General features: G+C 40.7%; 1 protein-coding gene across 1 annotated transcript; it reads right to left on the bottom strand.

Annotated features, from left to right (window-relative positions):
- Positions 1–428: 428 nt before the first annotated feature.
- Positions 429–12,221, bottom strand: LOC115112330 (transcription factor E2F4-like). Its single transcript, XM_065011963.1, has 10 exons — positions 11,987–12,221; positions 11,075–11,485; positions 8,976–9,085; positions 8,734–8,894; positions 8,399–8,508; positions 8,061–8,310; positions 7,821–7,946; positions 2,190–2,237; positions 1,980–2,024; positions 429–1,890 (listed from the first exon to the last, which is right to left on the bottom strand). The coding sequence occupies exons 2-10, from the start codon at positions 11,216–11,218 to the stop codon at positions 1,775–1,777; spliced, it is 1,110 nt and encodes a 369-aa protein (XP_064868035.1). The 5' UTR covers positions 11,219–11,485; positions 11,987–12,221; the 3' UTR covers positions 429–1,774.
- Between the last annotated feature and the right edge of the window lie 4,269 nt (positions 12,222–16,490).

The raw sequence follows: 16,490 nt of genomic DNA, 5'->3' as shown, positions 1-16,490 counted from the left end.
CCTCAGCCTGTTTGAAAGCTACGGACCACTTAACAGCCACTCCAACCACATAACATGCTCCTCATGGTGTCAACTAAGTAGACAAAAAGTGTGTATGTTGTGTGATACAATAAAAGACAAAATTCCAAAAAGTTCTTCATATATTATTTTTCATTCATACCGGTAATCAGGAGTGACTGCCCATTCTTAAAACTAATATCTTCTGAGCCTCATTTAGCATATATAGAAACATATAGGCAGGTTTATTCAGTAGATGTGGCTTCATGCTGAGTTTGTTTGCACATAGGATAACAAAGACGGGTGTGTGAGTGTCAATCTGCAACTTATACATTGCAGAATTGAAAGAGATAAGGGATATACAAATTGTAACCCCCTATAATATAGAAAAAAGAACACATTTATGTATAGAACCAATATATCACCTGTAGAATAGTTTAGCATCTTTATTTCAATTTCTCTCACAATAATTTAGCTTATTTGCTGCCGTCCCATTTCACAGACACTGACCAAAAATATACGGCACCGAACAGATAGGCCGGGGTGACAAAAATTCCCAGGACCGATTTCTGGTTCCAGTTCGCCCGGGTGTGATCTCATGAATTTACTCATCAGAACATGAGCAGGTTAGAAACAGAAAAATGCAATACAACGAAACTATACAAATAATACAGCAGATTTTACACTAAACTTGAAAAATGTTCACTTCTGAACGAACACATATCATCATAGTTGAATCTGGATTCGGATGTAAAATAACAGAGACAAAAAAAATGTATGTACTGTACTGTTCCTTGACAGTGTCAGTTCACTAGAAAAATACACCAAAAATAAAAAGCATTTTATAATAGAAATCAGTGTTGAGACGTGAAAATTACAACAACAAAAATGTGCTCCACATGGACACATGGACTTTGAGGGAGAAACAGACAAGATATCAAATACAACAGCAAATGAAGAGAACTGTAAGCCTCATCAATAGTATCACTAGATTAGGACTGGTAAAGGCTTTTAATGGTTTTACATGTTGTCAGTATATTGTGGCTGGTCTTGTGTGCCTGACTCATAGGAGAGACTAGGTTGCGGCAGGTGAGGGAGCTGATCTTCTCTTCCCGCTGTGACTCTAAGACCACTATGTGGGCAATGGAGTAGCTGCACTCTTCACATGCACAGCTCATTGACCGTAGACAAACAATGAAGCTCCTCACATGCACCGATCCCTACCTACCCTTAGTCACCATGTAGATCTGAAAGGATCAAATAGGTCTGCAATATGGCAATAGCTCTACCTTGCCATCTAAAAGACTAACTGGAATTGTCTTATTGCTTACTATCCAACAGTTTCAGATGTACATAAGTGCCTAGGTGTCGTATATGATTTTGCCTTGAGCATCCCATTCATTTCCTATCCTTCCCTCAACCCAAGCCATCTTTACTCACTTCAAATGGAGCACAACTCAACTTTTAAAACTCATCCACTGCCACTTCAGCAGCACAGATCAAAACATATATTCCATGAGATCATTAAAGCTTATAAGCCAGTAGGGGATGGCTGCTCTCCCTGTTCAGACATCAACGAAGGGGACGTGACAAAAATAAAGAGTATGAAAATTATCCAAAACTGTTTGTTTATCAATTCAGCTTATATTACAAGACTCCAAAAATAGACCACTTCATCAGTTTGTTAGTACTCAAAGAATTGTTTAAAAACTGTTCTTGTCTTTCTAAAAAAAAGAAAAAGGCCACTTCATGCGAGCCTTCTGGCAAGGTTCATGGGTCAAAGGTTGAGGACGGGGATGTCAAAGAGGTCGCAGAGGCCCTCGCTCTCATCCAGGTTATAGATGTAGTCATGGTCACCCGGGGGAGGGGAGAGGCGGAGGAGTGGAGAAAACACTGGTAGAGAGAGAGGGATAAAAACATATAACTGGAATCATCAAGTCAAAGTAAAGGGGTTTATAAAGCAATCCGTATTAGACTCTTACCTTCTGAAGCCATAAGTTCCTCTAGTAGATCTGCACTCACCATCTCTATACACATACACACAAAGAGGTGAGAGAGTGTCTGCTATACACAAAGTCACAATTTATCATTAACTTAATTTCCTGAAATACAACGCAAGTGTCTGTTTGGATACATTTCAATCAAGTTAAAGACATGATACACATGCACACACACAGAGTCACACACGGTACCTTTAGCGGGGTCAAACATGTCAGAAAAGTATTTGGGGAAATCCAGCACTGAAAAACACAAGGCACAAGACACCATACAAGTCATTAGAGGTAGAGCCAATTTACACTGTTTTCCTGTGAACATTCATTAAACATCCTAAAATAAAAACAGCTTGCACACACATACATTTCTATAGCAGGCAGGCTTTATACATCATTTGTTGCCACACAGATGCTTCCTGTGTTACAGTGCATTGGGCATAGCCAAAAAAAAAAAAAAGCTGGTCGGAAGTGTGTGCTTACGAAAACAGATAAACAACGTACGTACAGTGGTCGACCGATTGTGATTTTTCAACGCCGATACCGATTATTGGAGGACCCCAAAAAAAGCCGATACCGATTAATCAGACAATGTTTAAAATGTATTTGTAATAATGTCAATTACAACAATACTGAATGAACACTTATTTTAACTTAATATAATACATCAATAAAATCAATATAGCCTCAAATAAATAATGAAACATGTTCAATTTGGTTTAAATAATGCAAAAACAAAGTGTTGGAGAAGTAAAAGTGCAATATGTGCCATGTAAGAAAGCTAACGTTTAAGTTCCAGAACAGAACATGAGAACATATGAAAGCTGGTGGTTCCTTTTAACATGAGTCTCCAATATTCCCAGGTAAGAAGTTTTAGGTTGTAGTTATTATAGGACTATTTCTCTCTATACCATTTGTATTTCATATACCTTTGACCATTGGATGTTCTTATAGGCACTTTAGTATTGCCAGTGTAACAGTATAGCTTCCGTACCTCTCCTCACTCCTACCTGGGCTCGAACCAGGAACACAACGACAACAGCCACCCTAGAAGCAGCGTTACCCATGCAGAGCAAGGGGAACAACTACTGACGTTTGAAACCCTATTAGCGCGCACCCCGCTAACTAGCTAGCCATTTCACATCACATCGTTACACCAGCCTAATCTCGGGAGTTGATAGGCTTGAAGTCATAAACAGCAGAGCTGCTGGCAAAACGCACGAAAGTGCTGTTTGAATGAATGTTTATGAGCCTGCTGGTGCCTACCATCGCTCAGACTGCCCTATCAAATCATAGACTTAATTATAACATAATAACACACAGAAATGCGAGCCATAGGTCATTAATATGGTCGAATCCTGAAACTATCATCTCGAAAACAAGACGTTTATTCTTTCAATGAAATACGGAGCCAGTCTAAATATTCCTGTTACATTGCACAACCTTCAATGTTAAGTCATAATTACGTAAAATTCTGGCAAATTAGTTCGCAATGAGCCAGGCGGCCCAAACTGTTGCATATACCCTGACTCTGCGTGCAATGCCTGCTATATTGCCTGCTAACCTGGATTTCTTTTAGCTAAATATGCAGGTTTAAAAATATATACTTCTGTGTATTGATTTTAAGAAAGGCATTAGTGTTTATGGTTAGGTACACGTTGGAGCAACGACAGTCCTTTTTCGCAAATGCGCACTGCATCGATTACATGCAACGCAGGAGACGCTAGATAAACTAGTAATATCATCAGCCATGTGTAGTTATAACTAGTGATTATGATTGATTTAGTTTAATGCTAGCTAGCAACTTACCTTGGCTTCTTACTGCATTCGCGTAACAGGCAGGCTCCTCGTGAGGCAGGTGGTTAGAGCGTTGGACTAGTTAACCGTAAGGTTGCAAGATTGTATCCCCGAGCTGACAAGGTAAAAATCTGTCGTGAACAGGCAGTTAACCCACCGTTCCCAGGCCGTCTTTGAAAATAAGAATGTGTTCTTAACTGACTTGCCTAGTTAAATAAGGATTCAATTAAAAAGTGTACATTTTTTTCCACAAAATTAAAAAATATATTAATAATCGGTGATCAAAATTATCGATTTACGATTGTTATGAAAACTTGAAAATCGGCCCTAATTAAATCGGCCATTCCGATGTACAGTACCAGTCAAAAGTTTGGACACACCTACTCATTAATTATTTTGACTATGTTCTACATTGTAGACTAGTGAAGACAAACTATGAAATGACACATATGGAATCATGTAGTAACCAAAAAAGTTCAATCAAAATATATTTTAGATTCTTCAAAGTAGCCACCCTTTGCCTTGTTGACAGCATTGCACAGTCTTAGCATTCTCTCAACCAGATTCACCTGGAATGCTGTCCCAACAGTCTTGAAGGAGTTGCCACATATGCTGAGCACTTGTTGGCTGCTTTTTTTTTTTTTTTTTCTCACTCTGCGGTCCAACTCATCCCAAAACAGGTCATCTGAAGCAGCACTCCATCACTCTCCTTTTTGGTCAAATAGCCCGTACACAGCCTGAAGGCGTGTTGGGTCATTTCCCTGTTGAAAAACAAATAAAAAGTCCCCACGAAGGGAAAAACAGATGGGATGGCATATCGCTGCAGAATCCTGTGGTAGCCATGCTGGTTAAGTTTGGCTTGAATTCTAAATCAATCACAGACAGTGTCATCAGCAAAGCACCCCCACACCATCACACAACCTCCTCCATGCGTCGGGAACCACACATGCGGAGATCATCCGTTCATCTACTCTGCGTCTCATCAAGACACGGCGGCAGGAATCTACAAATCTCACATTTGGACTTACCAGACCAAAGGACAGATTTCCACAGGTCTAATTTGGCCTGCTCGTGTTTCTTTGCCAAAGTAAGTTTCTTCTTAATGGTGTCCTTCAGTAGTGGTTTCTTTGCAGCAATTCGACCAAGAATGCCTGAGTCTCCTCTGAATAGTTGATGTAGAGATGTGTCTGTTACTTGAACTCTGAAGCATTTATTTGGGACGAAATCTGAGGTGCAGTTAACTCTAATGACCTTATCTTTTATTTTATTTAACTAAGCCATTTAGTTAAGAACAAATTCTTATTTACAATGACGGCCTACACCGGCCAAACCCGGACGACGCTGGGCCAATTGTGCGCCACCCTATGGGACTCCCAATCACGACCGGTTGTGATACAGCCTGGATTCAAACCAGGGTGTCTGTAGAGACACCTCTAGCACTGAGATGCAGTGCTTTAGACCGCTGCGCCACTCGGAAGCCCATCTTGCAGCAGAGGTAACTCTGGGTCTTCCTTTCCTGTGGCGGTCCTCATGAGAGCCAGTTTCATCATAGCGCTTGATGGTTTTGGCGACTGCACTTGAATAAACTTTAAAAGTTCTTGACATTTTCCAGATTGACTGACCTTCATGTCTTAAAGTAATGATGGACTGTCATTTCTCTTTGCTTATTTGAGCTGTTCTTGCTATAATATGGGCTTGGTATTTTACCAAATAGGGCTATCTTCTGTATACCCCCCTACCTTGTCGCAACACAACTGATTGGCTCAAACGCATTAAGGAAAGAAATTCCACAAATGAACTTTTAACAAGGCACACCTGTTAATTGAAACACATTCCAGGTGACTGACTCGTGAAGCTGATTGAGAGAATGCCAAGTGTGTGCAAAGCGGTCAAGGCAGTTTAGGTTATTACATGATTCCATGTGTTATTTCATGGTTTTGATGTCTTCACTAGAAAATAGTAAAAATAAAGAAAAACACTTGAATGAAGAGGTGTGTCCAAATTGACTGGTACTTTACACGCGTGTGTGTGTAAGAGAGAGACCATTGGAATGCTATCCCAGTGCCAAGGTTTATCTGCCTCCATCACATTGCTGCTTATGGTTGGGCAGTCAACCTTTGTCCTATTGTGATTAAGTACCCATAAAACATTGTAATGTATGATGGTATCGCCCCCTATTGGCCAATCCCACAATGTTTTTTATTTTTTTACGGTTAAAAAAAATAATTTAAATAAAAGACTGCTAAAAAAGGACCACGAGCGAGAGGAATCATGACAAAATATATCTTGGAGCCAACCCTTTTTTCATAGTGTATTCCTCTCGGTTGGAGCTGTGGCACGAAAGAGGTGTGTGCCGCTATTTAGTCTGGGCAACATGGCCTAAAAATCATCTCTCGATTCTTTCAAACCTATGGGCAATTTACAATATATATCTTGATTTTTAAAAAAAAATGTTTTCACTAAATAAGGTTTTTGTAGAATTAAAGAGCAAATACACTGTATTTCAACCAGTCAGCAATAATCAAATGGATTCAGGTCTTATGAAATTATACCAAGGCAAAAAAAAAAAAAAAAAAAAAAAATACACCTTCCACAACCATAAAACCCAATATTAACTTAATCTAAATAATTGAACCTGCTGTTTTGCAATAATCACTGATCTGGCTTTCAAGTCAGTCTATGAAAATTGCCTTTTTGTTACAAATTGTACCAGGACCATGCATAATGTACATTCACTAATAATGACTAACTTCTTGTAGCAGGCATTAAAGAACATTTACACAGGTATCAAACAAATTAGACCGCTAGCAGAACAATCTTTGACTAAAATGCTGCTAGCTGTATGTGGTACCACAATGCGTGCGTGACAAACTGAACATTCATTTTCCAGAACCAATGTTCATTGATACTCCTGTTTTAGTAGTGTCCGCTCTGCGAGCAACTTGAGTTGACAGAAAAAGGAAATTGTTTGAAAGGTTGACTTCCTCTAATACAGTAAAATAATGTCTCAATGTGTTTCAGTGTCCATATGACCCATTCTGTTGGACCAAAATTCAAATAAAGAGTTGAAACCTGTTTGTCAGAGAGGAAGAAGTGATCCCTCATCTTTGTTAATCTGAGTGGCAGGGGGAGGGGCTTGGTGTGTGTGAGTAAATAGAGAGGAAGAGGCGGAGTGAGAGGTTTGACAAATGTTTCCCAAACGTTTCTCTCGCAGAAATCTGTCCAAAATAAGCCCAATGCGTTTCTATTAGAGGTCGACCGATTAATTAGGGCCGATTTCAAGTTTTCAAAACAATCGGAAATCGGTATTTTTGGACACCGATTTGGTTAAAAACAATTGGGGTTGTGGACAGGTGTCTTTTATACTGATAACAAGTTCAAACAGGTGCCATTAATACAGGTAACGAGTGAAGGACAGAGGAGCCTCTTAAAGAAGAATTTACAGGTCTGTGAGAGCCAGAAATCTTGCTTGTTTGTAGGTGACCAAATACTTATTTTCCACCATAATTTCCAATTAAATTAATTAAAAATCCTACAATGTGATTTTCTGGATTTCTTTCTTCTCATTTTGTCTGTCATAGTTGAAGTGTACCTATGATGAAAATTACTGGCCTCATCTTTTTAAGTGGGAGAACTTGCACAATTGGTGGCTGACTAAATACTTTTTTGCCCCACGGTATGTATGTGTCTATGAGTGTGTAGGTACACAGGACAGAAGGAGCAGGGACCAAAAAGACAAGCGCACGTAAACACTCATAAAAAAATGATTCCGCAATACAGGCATTTGGAATATCGCGCAAAAACATAAATTCTAAGTTTTCTAATTAATTTTATAATCGTCCAGTCCTAGTCTGTGTCCTCTATGAAAAATAAAATAGGCGTTTGGCTTTATACAGCATCTTTCACATCACAATGTCATCACCATCGACGCTGACTGTCAATAATCTTCGATATCCGATACTATCGTAATATCGCCCAACCCTATTGATGCTACCACACAACATGCACACACAGATAAATTGAATTCTAACTCACAGTCAGATGAATCGGATTTGATTGGTTCAAATACAGTGAAGTTGTTGTCCAACGAAGCAGAAGACTGGAGGGACCGGGTGTCCAATGATGGTGGTTGCGGAGCAGATTTTTCAGTGCTGGAGTTGTCTGGTAGAGAGCGAGAGCGAGAGAGAGAGCGAGGGGACATTTCAATGATATTGTATTGAGAGTTTAGCAGACAAAACATTTTCTAGACAATGAGAGATATAACAGTGAGGTCACCTGATGGCTTAGCTGCTGTATGTGCTTTAGGCTTGCCGGTGGCCAGACTCCCGGTAGTCTTGACAAATGTGTGAGTGGTTGTGTCTATAGAGGCTGCAGCAGACTTGGTGTTCTGCAGCATTTCCTCAGGGGGCGGGACTGGCAGCACCACAGGTGTTGAGTTAACTGGGTCCTTGTTGATGAGCAGAACATCAATGGGCCCAGCAGCACTCATCAGATGGATATGATACTTCCTCTGACCGTTTTGAACCTAAAAGTGGAGACAAACATACACACTTACTTTTCACCCTGAGAAGACTGACTAGGGGGAGGGGGTGGCAGAAACAAATCGAACTTACAGCTTCAGGTATGGGCACCTCCAGCTGCGTACCAGAGGGAGCACGCACCGCCAGGAGGGTATCACCTTTGAAGCAGCTGCAGATGTCCTCATGATTAACATAGGCCAGAGTTGGTCAGAGTTAAGGTCAGACACACAGCTTAACAGAGTATTATAACATTGTTAATGCTGGCAAGTGTATCCTCTGCTATTGTACAGACATGAAGGTACTGCAGCTCTTTTTCTATACATTTCTACTGGTGTGGACTGACATGGATACCTACGTACGGTTAGGTTGGGGGTAACAATTTAGATGTTGGTGTAGGTATGAGTATGTGAGTACATAGTAAGGATATGGACTATTGTGTGTGTCTTCGGTCACATTCTTGATGCTTTGTTGGACCCACACCTTCTGCTGGTCCAGCTCACTTTCCCTCATATCCAGATCTTCAAGCTCTGACTTCAGGTCAACCAGCCTGTCACCAATCTCCCTTGTGTTACAGCCTGGCCCAACTCCCCTTAGACAGATAGAGCAATGAAATGTAAGCACATACTGTGTGCATACCTACAAACATACAAGTATGCGAACACATACTCACTTCCACTGAATACTGTTCTTTGACTTCTTCTCGATCAGGCCAATGCCCTCCAGTACATTGGTGATGTCATAGATGCGCCTCTTCTGTCTGACGGCCAGGGTGTCTGCTGCCTACAAGAGCAGGAAAAACGACATTACTCACAACACAATTATCAAAGGTCACCCTCTCTGATCAGAAGCAAAATAACTTAATGAATGATTTTAAAATGCAAGCACCCAAATGTCCCTACCAAGGTTTTTTCCTTAGGGGGATGCATATCTATTGTGGGGTTAATAGCAAATCACAAAGGTCAGAGCCTGTGAGACAGGGGCCTGTCAACCAATCACTGGATGGGTCATAGCCCTGGTAGCCAATAATAGTAGAGGTCACAACCCTATGAGCCTATCGGAGGGGGGACTAAACAATGCGGACAGTAATGACAGACCGTGACACAGCCACCCACTGAATGATGAGACACGGATTGTCTCTTTTACACACACACTCTTTCTGTGTTTTACCCTCTTTTATTCCTTGAACTCCTTACTGACAGTAACCTAGATAATGTAACAGTTTTACAATTAGTTTTATATTAGAGTTTAAGCTTATATTTTATTTTAGAGTATAAATCATCACGATCACAGTGCATGTGTAATTGCTGGATTTTGGCAGATAAAAAAAATAAAATCAGATTAAATTGATGCTGGTCAAATTGACTGGGAGAAAAAAACAATCCCATTACAAATAATACTTTTTATTCATTGATGGAAATATCAGTTGATGAAAATACATTTGACTGTCATGCTTATCAGTCTATAGGCTAAAGCTGCAATATGTAACTTTTGGAACAGACCAAATTCACATAGAAATGTAAGCTACAGATCTGTCATTATCAAAAGCAAGTTTAAGAAGCGGTAACTATGTGCGCTATTTCTATCCTTCCTGTTCTTAAGTTTCATTTTTGCGTCTTTTACTTTCAGTTTTGTACACCAGCTTCAAACAGCTGAAAATACAATAATTTTGATTATGGAAAACATACATTATAGCGGTTTAGATGGTAAAATGATTCTCCACCAGATACTTGCTTGTTTTGTAACATAAACTGAAATAAGGCAAACAATTTGAATGTTTGCAACCAGGAAATGGGGGGGGATGATTTCTGCATAGTACAGCTTCAATGTACAACATTTTGTGGAATTACATTAGGATGTGTGTATTTTCGTTAGTCGTCATGCATCTTGTTAATTACACGTGCACAGCATAGAGACCATTTTTTTTTTACAGAATACCACTTGTTAGATAGACAGCGCTAGACCTGCTGCTGCAGAGCCACAGCTCGTTGCTTCTGGAGTGCCATTGCGCAACAATTCTAAATACAATCACATGTTAAAAACAGTTTTGATTAAAAATAGCTACTATTGCTTTTTTTATTTCTCAACTGGTAATTGAAGCATGCCATGCATTAACCATTTATTGAGATACATCGGGATTTTGGCAATGAGGCCCTTTATCTACTTCCCCAGAGTCTGATGAACTCGTGGATACCATTTGAATGTATCTGCTTGCAGTTTGAAGGAAGATGATAACTAGTGCTAGCACATTTGCTAACTAGCGTTACCATAAACACTGGAAGTCTATGGTGTCTGCTAGCACATAGACTTCCAGTCATTGCGCTAACACTAGTTAACGTTAGCATTGGCTCGCAAAACTACCTCCAACTTCCTTCATACTGGACACAGAGACATACAAATGTTATCCACGAGTTCATCTGACTCTGGGGAAGTAGATAATGGGTCTCATTGTCAAAATCCCGAAGTATCCCTCTAAGCATTACATTGTTAGTCTACACCTATTTGATGTTAATTAAAATCTTCCCGGACACATTTTTCTAACGGAAACCCTGGTGTGGTTGTCTGTATGCATTTCATATTCCACATGCATCTCCTCTGAGTATGTTGCACATCTGTTACAACACAATGCAGCAATATCAACCAAATCAGGCAGTGCTTAGACTTATATGGATGATTGGGGACTTTGCGATGATACAAAAAAAATAAACAAACAAACAATAGATAACAATTCTTGCAGTCAGACAGTCAAAAGGGATGCAGCCCATCACTCACTACTTTGAGATCGAGCACCCCGTCCTTCGCTTCCTGCAGCAAAGTAACGAACTTCGTGGTGAGAAGTCCGAGGCTCCTCTCGTGTCTCTGAGACTGGGGAGCGTCGGAACCTTCCAGCTCCGTTCGGCTCACCTCCAGCTCCATAACCTGTCTGAATCGGTTGGATGATATAGTGAATGGTAGGTTTCCCGAAATGCTGTAAAGCACCGGGCCTATGCCCTCGACCGCCCTACTCCAGTGCAACCGCGGGGATAGTTGCAACGCTGGGAAGGATGTGCCAACTACGGGGTCAGTGTGGTCAGTACAGTTCGTCTCCCCGTGAGCCAGAACACAGTAAACAGCCACCAAGCAATGGGCTCGAGCCGTTGGAAGCGGGCTGAACGCTGGGATGGTTTCAAGCGTAGGGAGCGTCTGTAAAGTGAGGACACCACGGGAAAGTGAAACGAAAAATACATAACTACTCACTGTACCATAACCTGCTGTAAGCATTGCATACGGAGACGAAGCTACAGTAGGGTGGCTAGCTATATATCTTAGAGTTCCGACTCCAATTCGATCAGATTGTGTATGAGTGCAAAATAACAAGTTAACAGTAAATGCAAGCCGTTTTCGATTAGACCTCTGCCACTGGATTGGCTTGGCAACTTTGGCCAACCACCCATAGTTACGTTAGCTAGCTACAGTATAACGTTAGTTAGCACAACAAGGTCGCTAGCTAAGTAATGTACAATAGATACAAGTACATTAGGTACATGCATATAAACAAAACAACGGTGGCTTACTGGTTCTCGTTAACTAAACGTTAGGTGGCAGGATAACTAGCTAGCCAACTAGTTAGTTAACTCATCCAATTATCAGCAGACTAGCAATCTCCTGTCACGAGCGTCCTGATGAATGGTCGGATGTACTTACCAATGAGTTCGTGAGTTGTCCTCAAAGCAACATTCCAACACTGGAACGCTATTCAAGTTGAGTTTGTTTCATCGATATATTATTGTAAGCAAGCTATCCCTCAGGGCATTTACTTAACTAATATTCGAAAGGCAGATTAAAAACTCCCTCCTACTACATCTTTCATCCAACAGAACTAATGCATTTTTCTTCCTGTTAACTAATGTCTCGCGTACAGCGAATTTAACACCGAACGAAGCATGGAGCCGCGCATCAGATTTTCATTTTAGCCAATGAAATCACGTTAGTGCTAGGGAGCGTCACACATAATAGAGTGTAGTGATACTGTGCTAAATGAAACGATATTGTAATGTACACTGAGTGTACAAAACACGAAGGTTAAATTCACATCAATCAGTGTAGATGAAGTGAAGGAGACTGGTTAAATACGTTTTTTTAAGCCTGGAGACAATTGAGACATGGATTGTGTATGTGTGCCATTCAAATGGTGAATGGGCATGACAAAATAATTAAGTGCCTTTGAACAGGTTATGGTAGTAGGTGTCAGGCACACCGGTTTGTGTCAAAAACGGCAACCCTGCTGGGTTTTTCACGCTCAACAGTTTCCCGTGTGTATCAAGAATTGTCCACCACCCAAAAACACATACAGCCAACTTGACACAACTGTGGTAAGCATTGGCGTCAACATGGGCCAGCATCCTTGTGGAACGCTTGACAAAATAATTAAGTGCCTTTGAACAGGTTATGGTAGTAGGTGTCAGGCACACAGGTTTGTGTCAAAAACGGCAACCCTGCTGGGTTTTTCACGCTCAACAGTTTCCCGTGTGTATCAAGAATTGTCCACCACCCAAAAACACATACAGCCAACTTGACACAACTGTGGTAAGCATTGGCGTCAACATGGGCCAGCATCCTTGTGGAACGCTTTTGACACCTGGCAGAGTCTATGCCCCGACGGGGGGGAGTTTTGTACACTCAGCGTATATTGACCCAGTGTCTTGAATAAAATATGGTATAAGAATGTCTTTCAGAACTATGTCAAGATGACATTCACATTTTTGGAACAATGTAGAGAATTAACAATAAACCATACACCCACAGACAAGTTTAAAAGCATACATAATTTTGACAAGTCAAGGACTCTTTTCCACAACTTTGCAAAGCCCCTACCCTCTATGAGTCACTCATGTGTAAGGGGATTAGCCTAAAAACATGTCACTTCAATACAGATACAACGTTTCCGTAACAGGTTAGGAGAATTAACGTAGCAGTTTAGGAGAATTAGGTTAAGGTTAGGAAAAGGGTTAGGGTTAGCAAAAATGCTCTCCTAACATTCTACAAAAAGCCACTTGTACTGAAGTGCCTTGATTTTAGAGAGTACCCATGTGTATGATTGAAATGACCAGAAATCATTGTTACCAGAAATCTCCAAAAGTCCCCACAAGGACAGTAAATCAAGGAAAATTCTCAAAGCCTATTTTAGGCATAGAGGTTAGCTTTAGGATTGGGGTTACAATTAGGGTTAGGATCAGAATTAGGTGTGTGTGTGTGTGTGTGTGTGTGTATGTGGCAGTCTTGGCCTTGTACTTTAATTGACAGTGTGGCCTTTGGATTGCAATGTATTTTGTGGATTCAAATAAAGTATTTCAAATGTGTGTGTTTTTGTGTGTATATGTGTGTGTGAGTGTGCGTGTGCATGTGTGTGCTATACCTCTGCATTCTACCACTGGATCAGAGGCTAGAGGTGTGATGGTCAAACACAAAGGGGCACAGGGTGGGGAAGGGCCAAGAGGGGGCATCTCCCTTCCAAAATGACAACCTGACCTATTTCTGTCTACCGTGGTTATGAACCCACAAAGAAGCCTTCCCAGGCAGCCCAGCCCAGACAGAGAAGACTGGAGTGGGACAGCCAATTGAGGTAGCATCCCCCTCACCCAAATTCAGCATGGAGGCCAAAATGTGGAAATGCTTCAAGATGCAGGGGCAGCACAATAAAATACTATAGTACTATTTAGTTCAGTTTAATATATGCCACTTAAAATATTATTTTTTATCCAGAGCGACATGCATGACAGAGTGCATAATTTATTATTTTTTTGTATGTGTTCTTTGTGGGAATTGAACCCAAGTTGTTCACATAATATAAACCAGTTATGGTCAGAGTATTGGATCAAGCCAAGGTCAAATGTATTTAAACCCTGGTCTGAGGGTCACATTGGAGAGACAACCCCTGATGCATTGGTTTTGTGTGTGGAAACGGGTGCATTATGGACAGCCATATGCTATGAATGCACAATGAACAACATGAAAGCCCAGGCTGCTGTGTTGTCCCTGCACTGTTGGGGGGGGCATTGTTTGACAGACAAAAGGCTAACGGTGCCCAGGACACCCCACAGTACATTTGGCCCCCATGGGACAGAGGATGAGAGACTAGGGGGGAACAAGTGTATATGGAGAGTACACCCAACCAGATGCCCCCCCATCTCCTTCCAAAACCAAAACTAGAATTTCCCACCTCACATCCCCATCCTAAAGAGACAACAGCACAATGAGAGGGCCTCTTCCTCACAATAAAATAAGAATGTGAGTATGAGGGAGTGGGGTAAAGGACTGAATGTGATTTCTATGATCTTGTAGGAGCTGATGGTGGGTGACTAATATTCCAAGACAGAAGAACACAACACACCAATTGTCATACTAAATATGTCATACCCTCTCCCCAAATCTGTTTAGATTTTTCCCAAATTGAGTTTCTCTGTGGGGGGGGTTCCTGGTTTCAGATTCAGTTATTTACTCTCAAACTTCCAATTATTTATAGAAAAACATCAACATTGAATGTTCTGAGTCCATGTCAATGCATCAATCAAATCAAAAGGAAAAGAAAGAAAGTAAGAAATGTAGATTTTTTTTGTGTAGATTCCTTTAATTTCTTGTTACAAAAGGAATAAGCTACTAGCGAACATTGTTACAACCAACCCCATTCTGTGTGACATTCAACCCTGATAATAACTCCATGTTTGAGTAGGGAGGATAAAAATGGTCCCCATTTCAACCCAGGACCTCAGTCTTTCTATTGATGTTGAAAATATTATTGTAAGAGATATTGGTGCTTGAAAATACACACAAGAGTAAAAAGCGTGACAACCGAAACCCCGGTCCCGGTCTCCCCTACAGCCTTGATAGTCTATACTGACTTGTGTTTGAACAAAACTTTTTGAGTGGAATAGTTTCCCAAGCAACAACTTGTGATAACTGTGCAAGGAGGTGAATCAGGGTGGCACTTTACCAGACTATCAAGTCGGTCACGACATTAATACGGAATTCAACAATGTTCAAAATGTGTTGAATTTAGAAGATGAATTAAATGAATTGAACTTTTTAGAAAATCTATTGATCTACACAAGTTTTTCACAAGATATGAAAATAATGCATCAGTGATTGGTATTTCTAGAAACTTTTTGATGAAGCAACAGCATGGGATTGCCTGTCTGTGTGGTGCGCTCTTGTCCAACACTTTGTATAGCCAGTTAGCCAGTTTGCCAGTTTGCTCGACCCTATTCATGGTTTCCTCATGCATAAAGGTAGTGGAATTATGAGGGAAATAAGTCAAGGTCAGAATAGGGCGTATCTGTAGACACCCCGCTCCATCACAACTTAATTTCTTAGATCTCCACCTTGAAAGAAAAGTGGGGTGAATAGCATGCTATTTTCATGTTTAAATTCAAGGTCAGAATATGCATAGAGAGAAAAGTGCATAAAAATAAATAACATTCAATTTATGGATTAACTCAGGTCAGAATCAGGCCTTAGGTGTGCAATTAGTTAAGGATCATATCACCTCCACCTTATCCGACACCCTAGGCCCACTACAATTTGCATAGAGCCCCAACAGATCCACAGATGATGCCTTTGCCATTGCACTGCACACACCCCAAACAATACACTTAATTTGAACTAGCTAAATCCTGTGTAACTACTAAAAATTACATTGTACTTAGGCAAACATTACATTTGAAATAGTGTGTTTCTCCTCATCTCCTCATCTGGGATGACCAAATTAACCCAGAAGGTACACTTTATTTTGGTGGCAAGTGCTAGCAATAACATTGAGTGGAGATTTATTTTCAACAGTGCACATTCATGGGTAAGTATATTGAACAAAAATACAAACGCAACATGCAACAATTTCAAAGATTTTACTGAGTTACAGTTCATATAAGGAAATCAGTCAATTTAAATAAACCCATTAGGCCCTAATCTATGGATTTCACATGACTGGGTGGGCCTTGGAGGGCATAGGCCCACCCACTTGGCAGTCAGGCCCACCCACTGAGGAGCCAGGCCCAGTCAATCAGAATTATATTTTCCCACAAAAGGGCTTTATTACAGAAAGAAATACTCCTTGGATGGTGCATCAATATACCCAGTCACTACAAAGATTCCTAACTCAGTCGCTGGAGAGGAAGGAAACTGCTCAGGGATTTCACCAAGAGGCCAATGGTTA

Source organism: Oncorhynchus nerka, linkage group LG27 (genome assembly GCF_034236695.1).
Source record: "Oncorhynchus nerka isolate Pitt River linkage group LG27, Oner_Uvic_2.0, whole genome shotgun sequence".
NCBI classification, from domain to species: Eukaryota; Metazoa; Chordata; class Actinopteri; order Salmoniformes; family Salmonidae; genus Oncorhynchus; species Oncorhynchus nerka.
This window is presented reverse-complemented; position numbering and strand designations above follow the sequence as displayed.

Excerpts from the sequence above, each read along its gene's own strand:
- LOC115112330 (XM_065011963.1), bottom strand. The coding sequence starts at position 11,218 with ATGGAGCTGGAGGTGAGCCGAACGGAGCTGGAAGGTTCCGACGCTCCC. Across the intron at positions 8,895-8,975 it reads AAGAACAGTATTCAGTGGAA|GGGAGTTGGGCCAGGCTGTA; the intron begins GTGAGTATGTGT and ends TATCTGTCTAAG. Across the intron at positions 2,025-2,189 it reads CATGTTTGACCCCGCTAAAG|AGATGGTGAGTGCAGATCTA; the intron begins GTACCGTGTGTG and ends GTATGTGTATAG.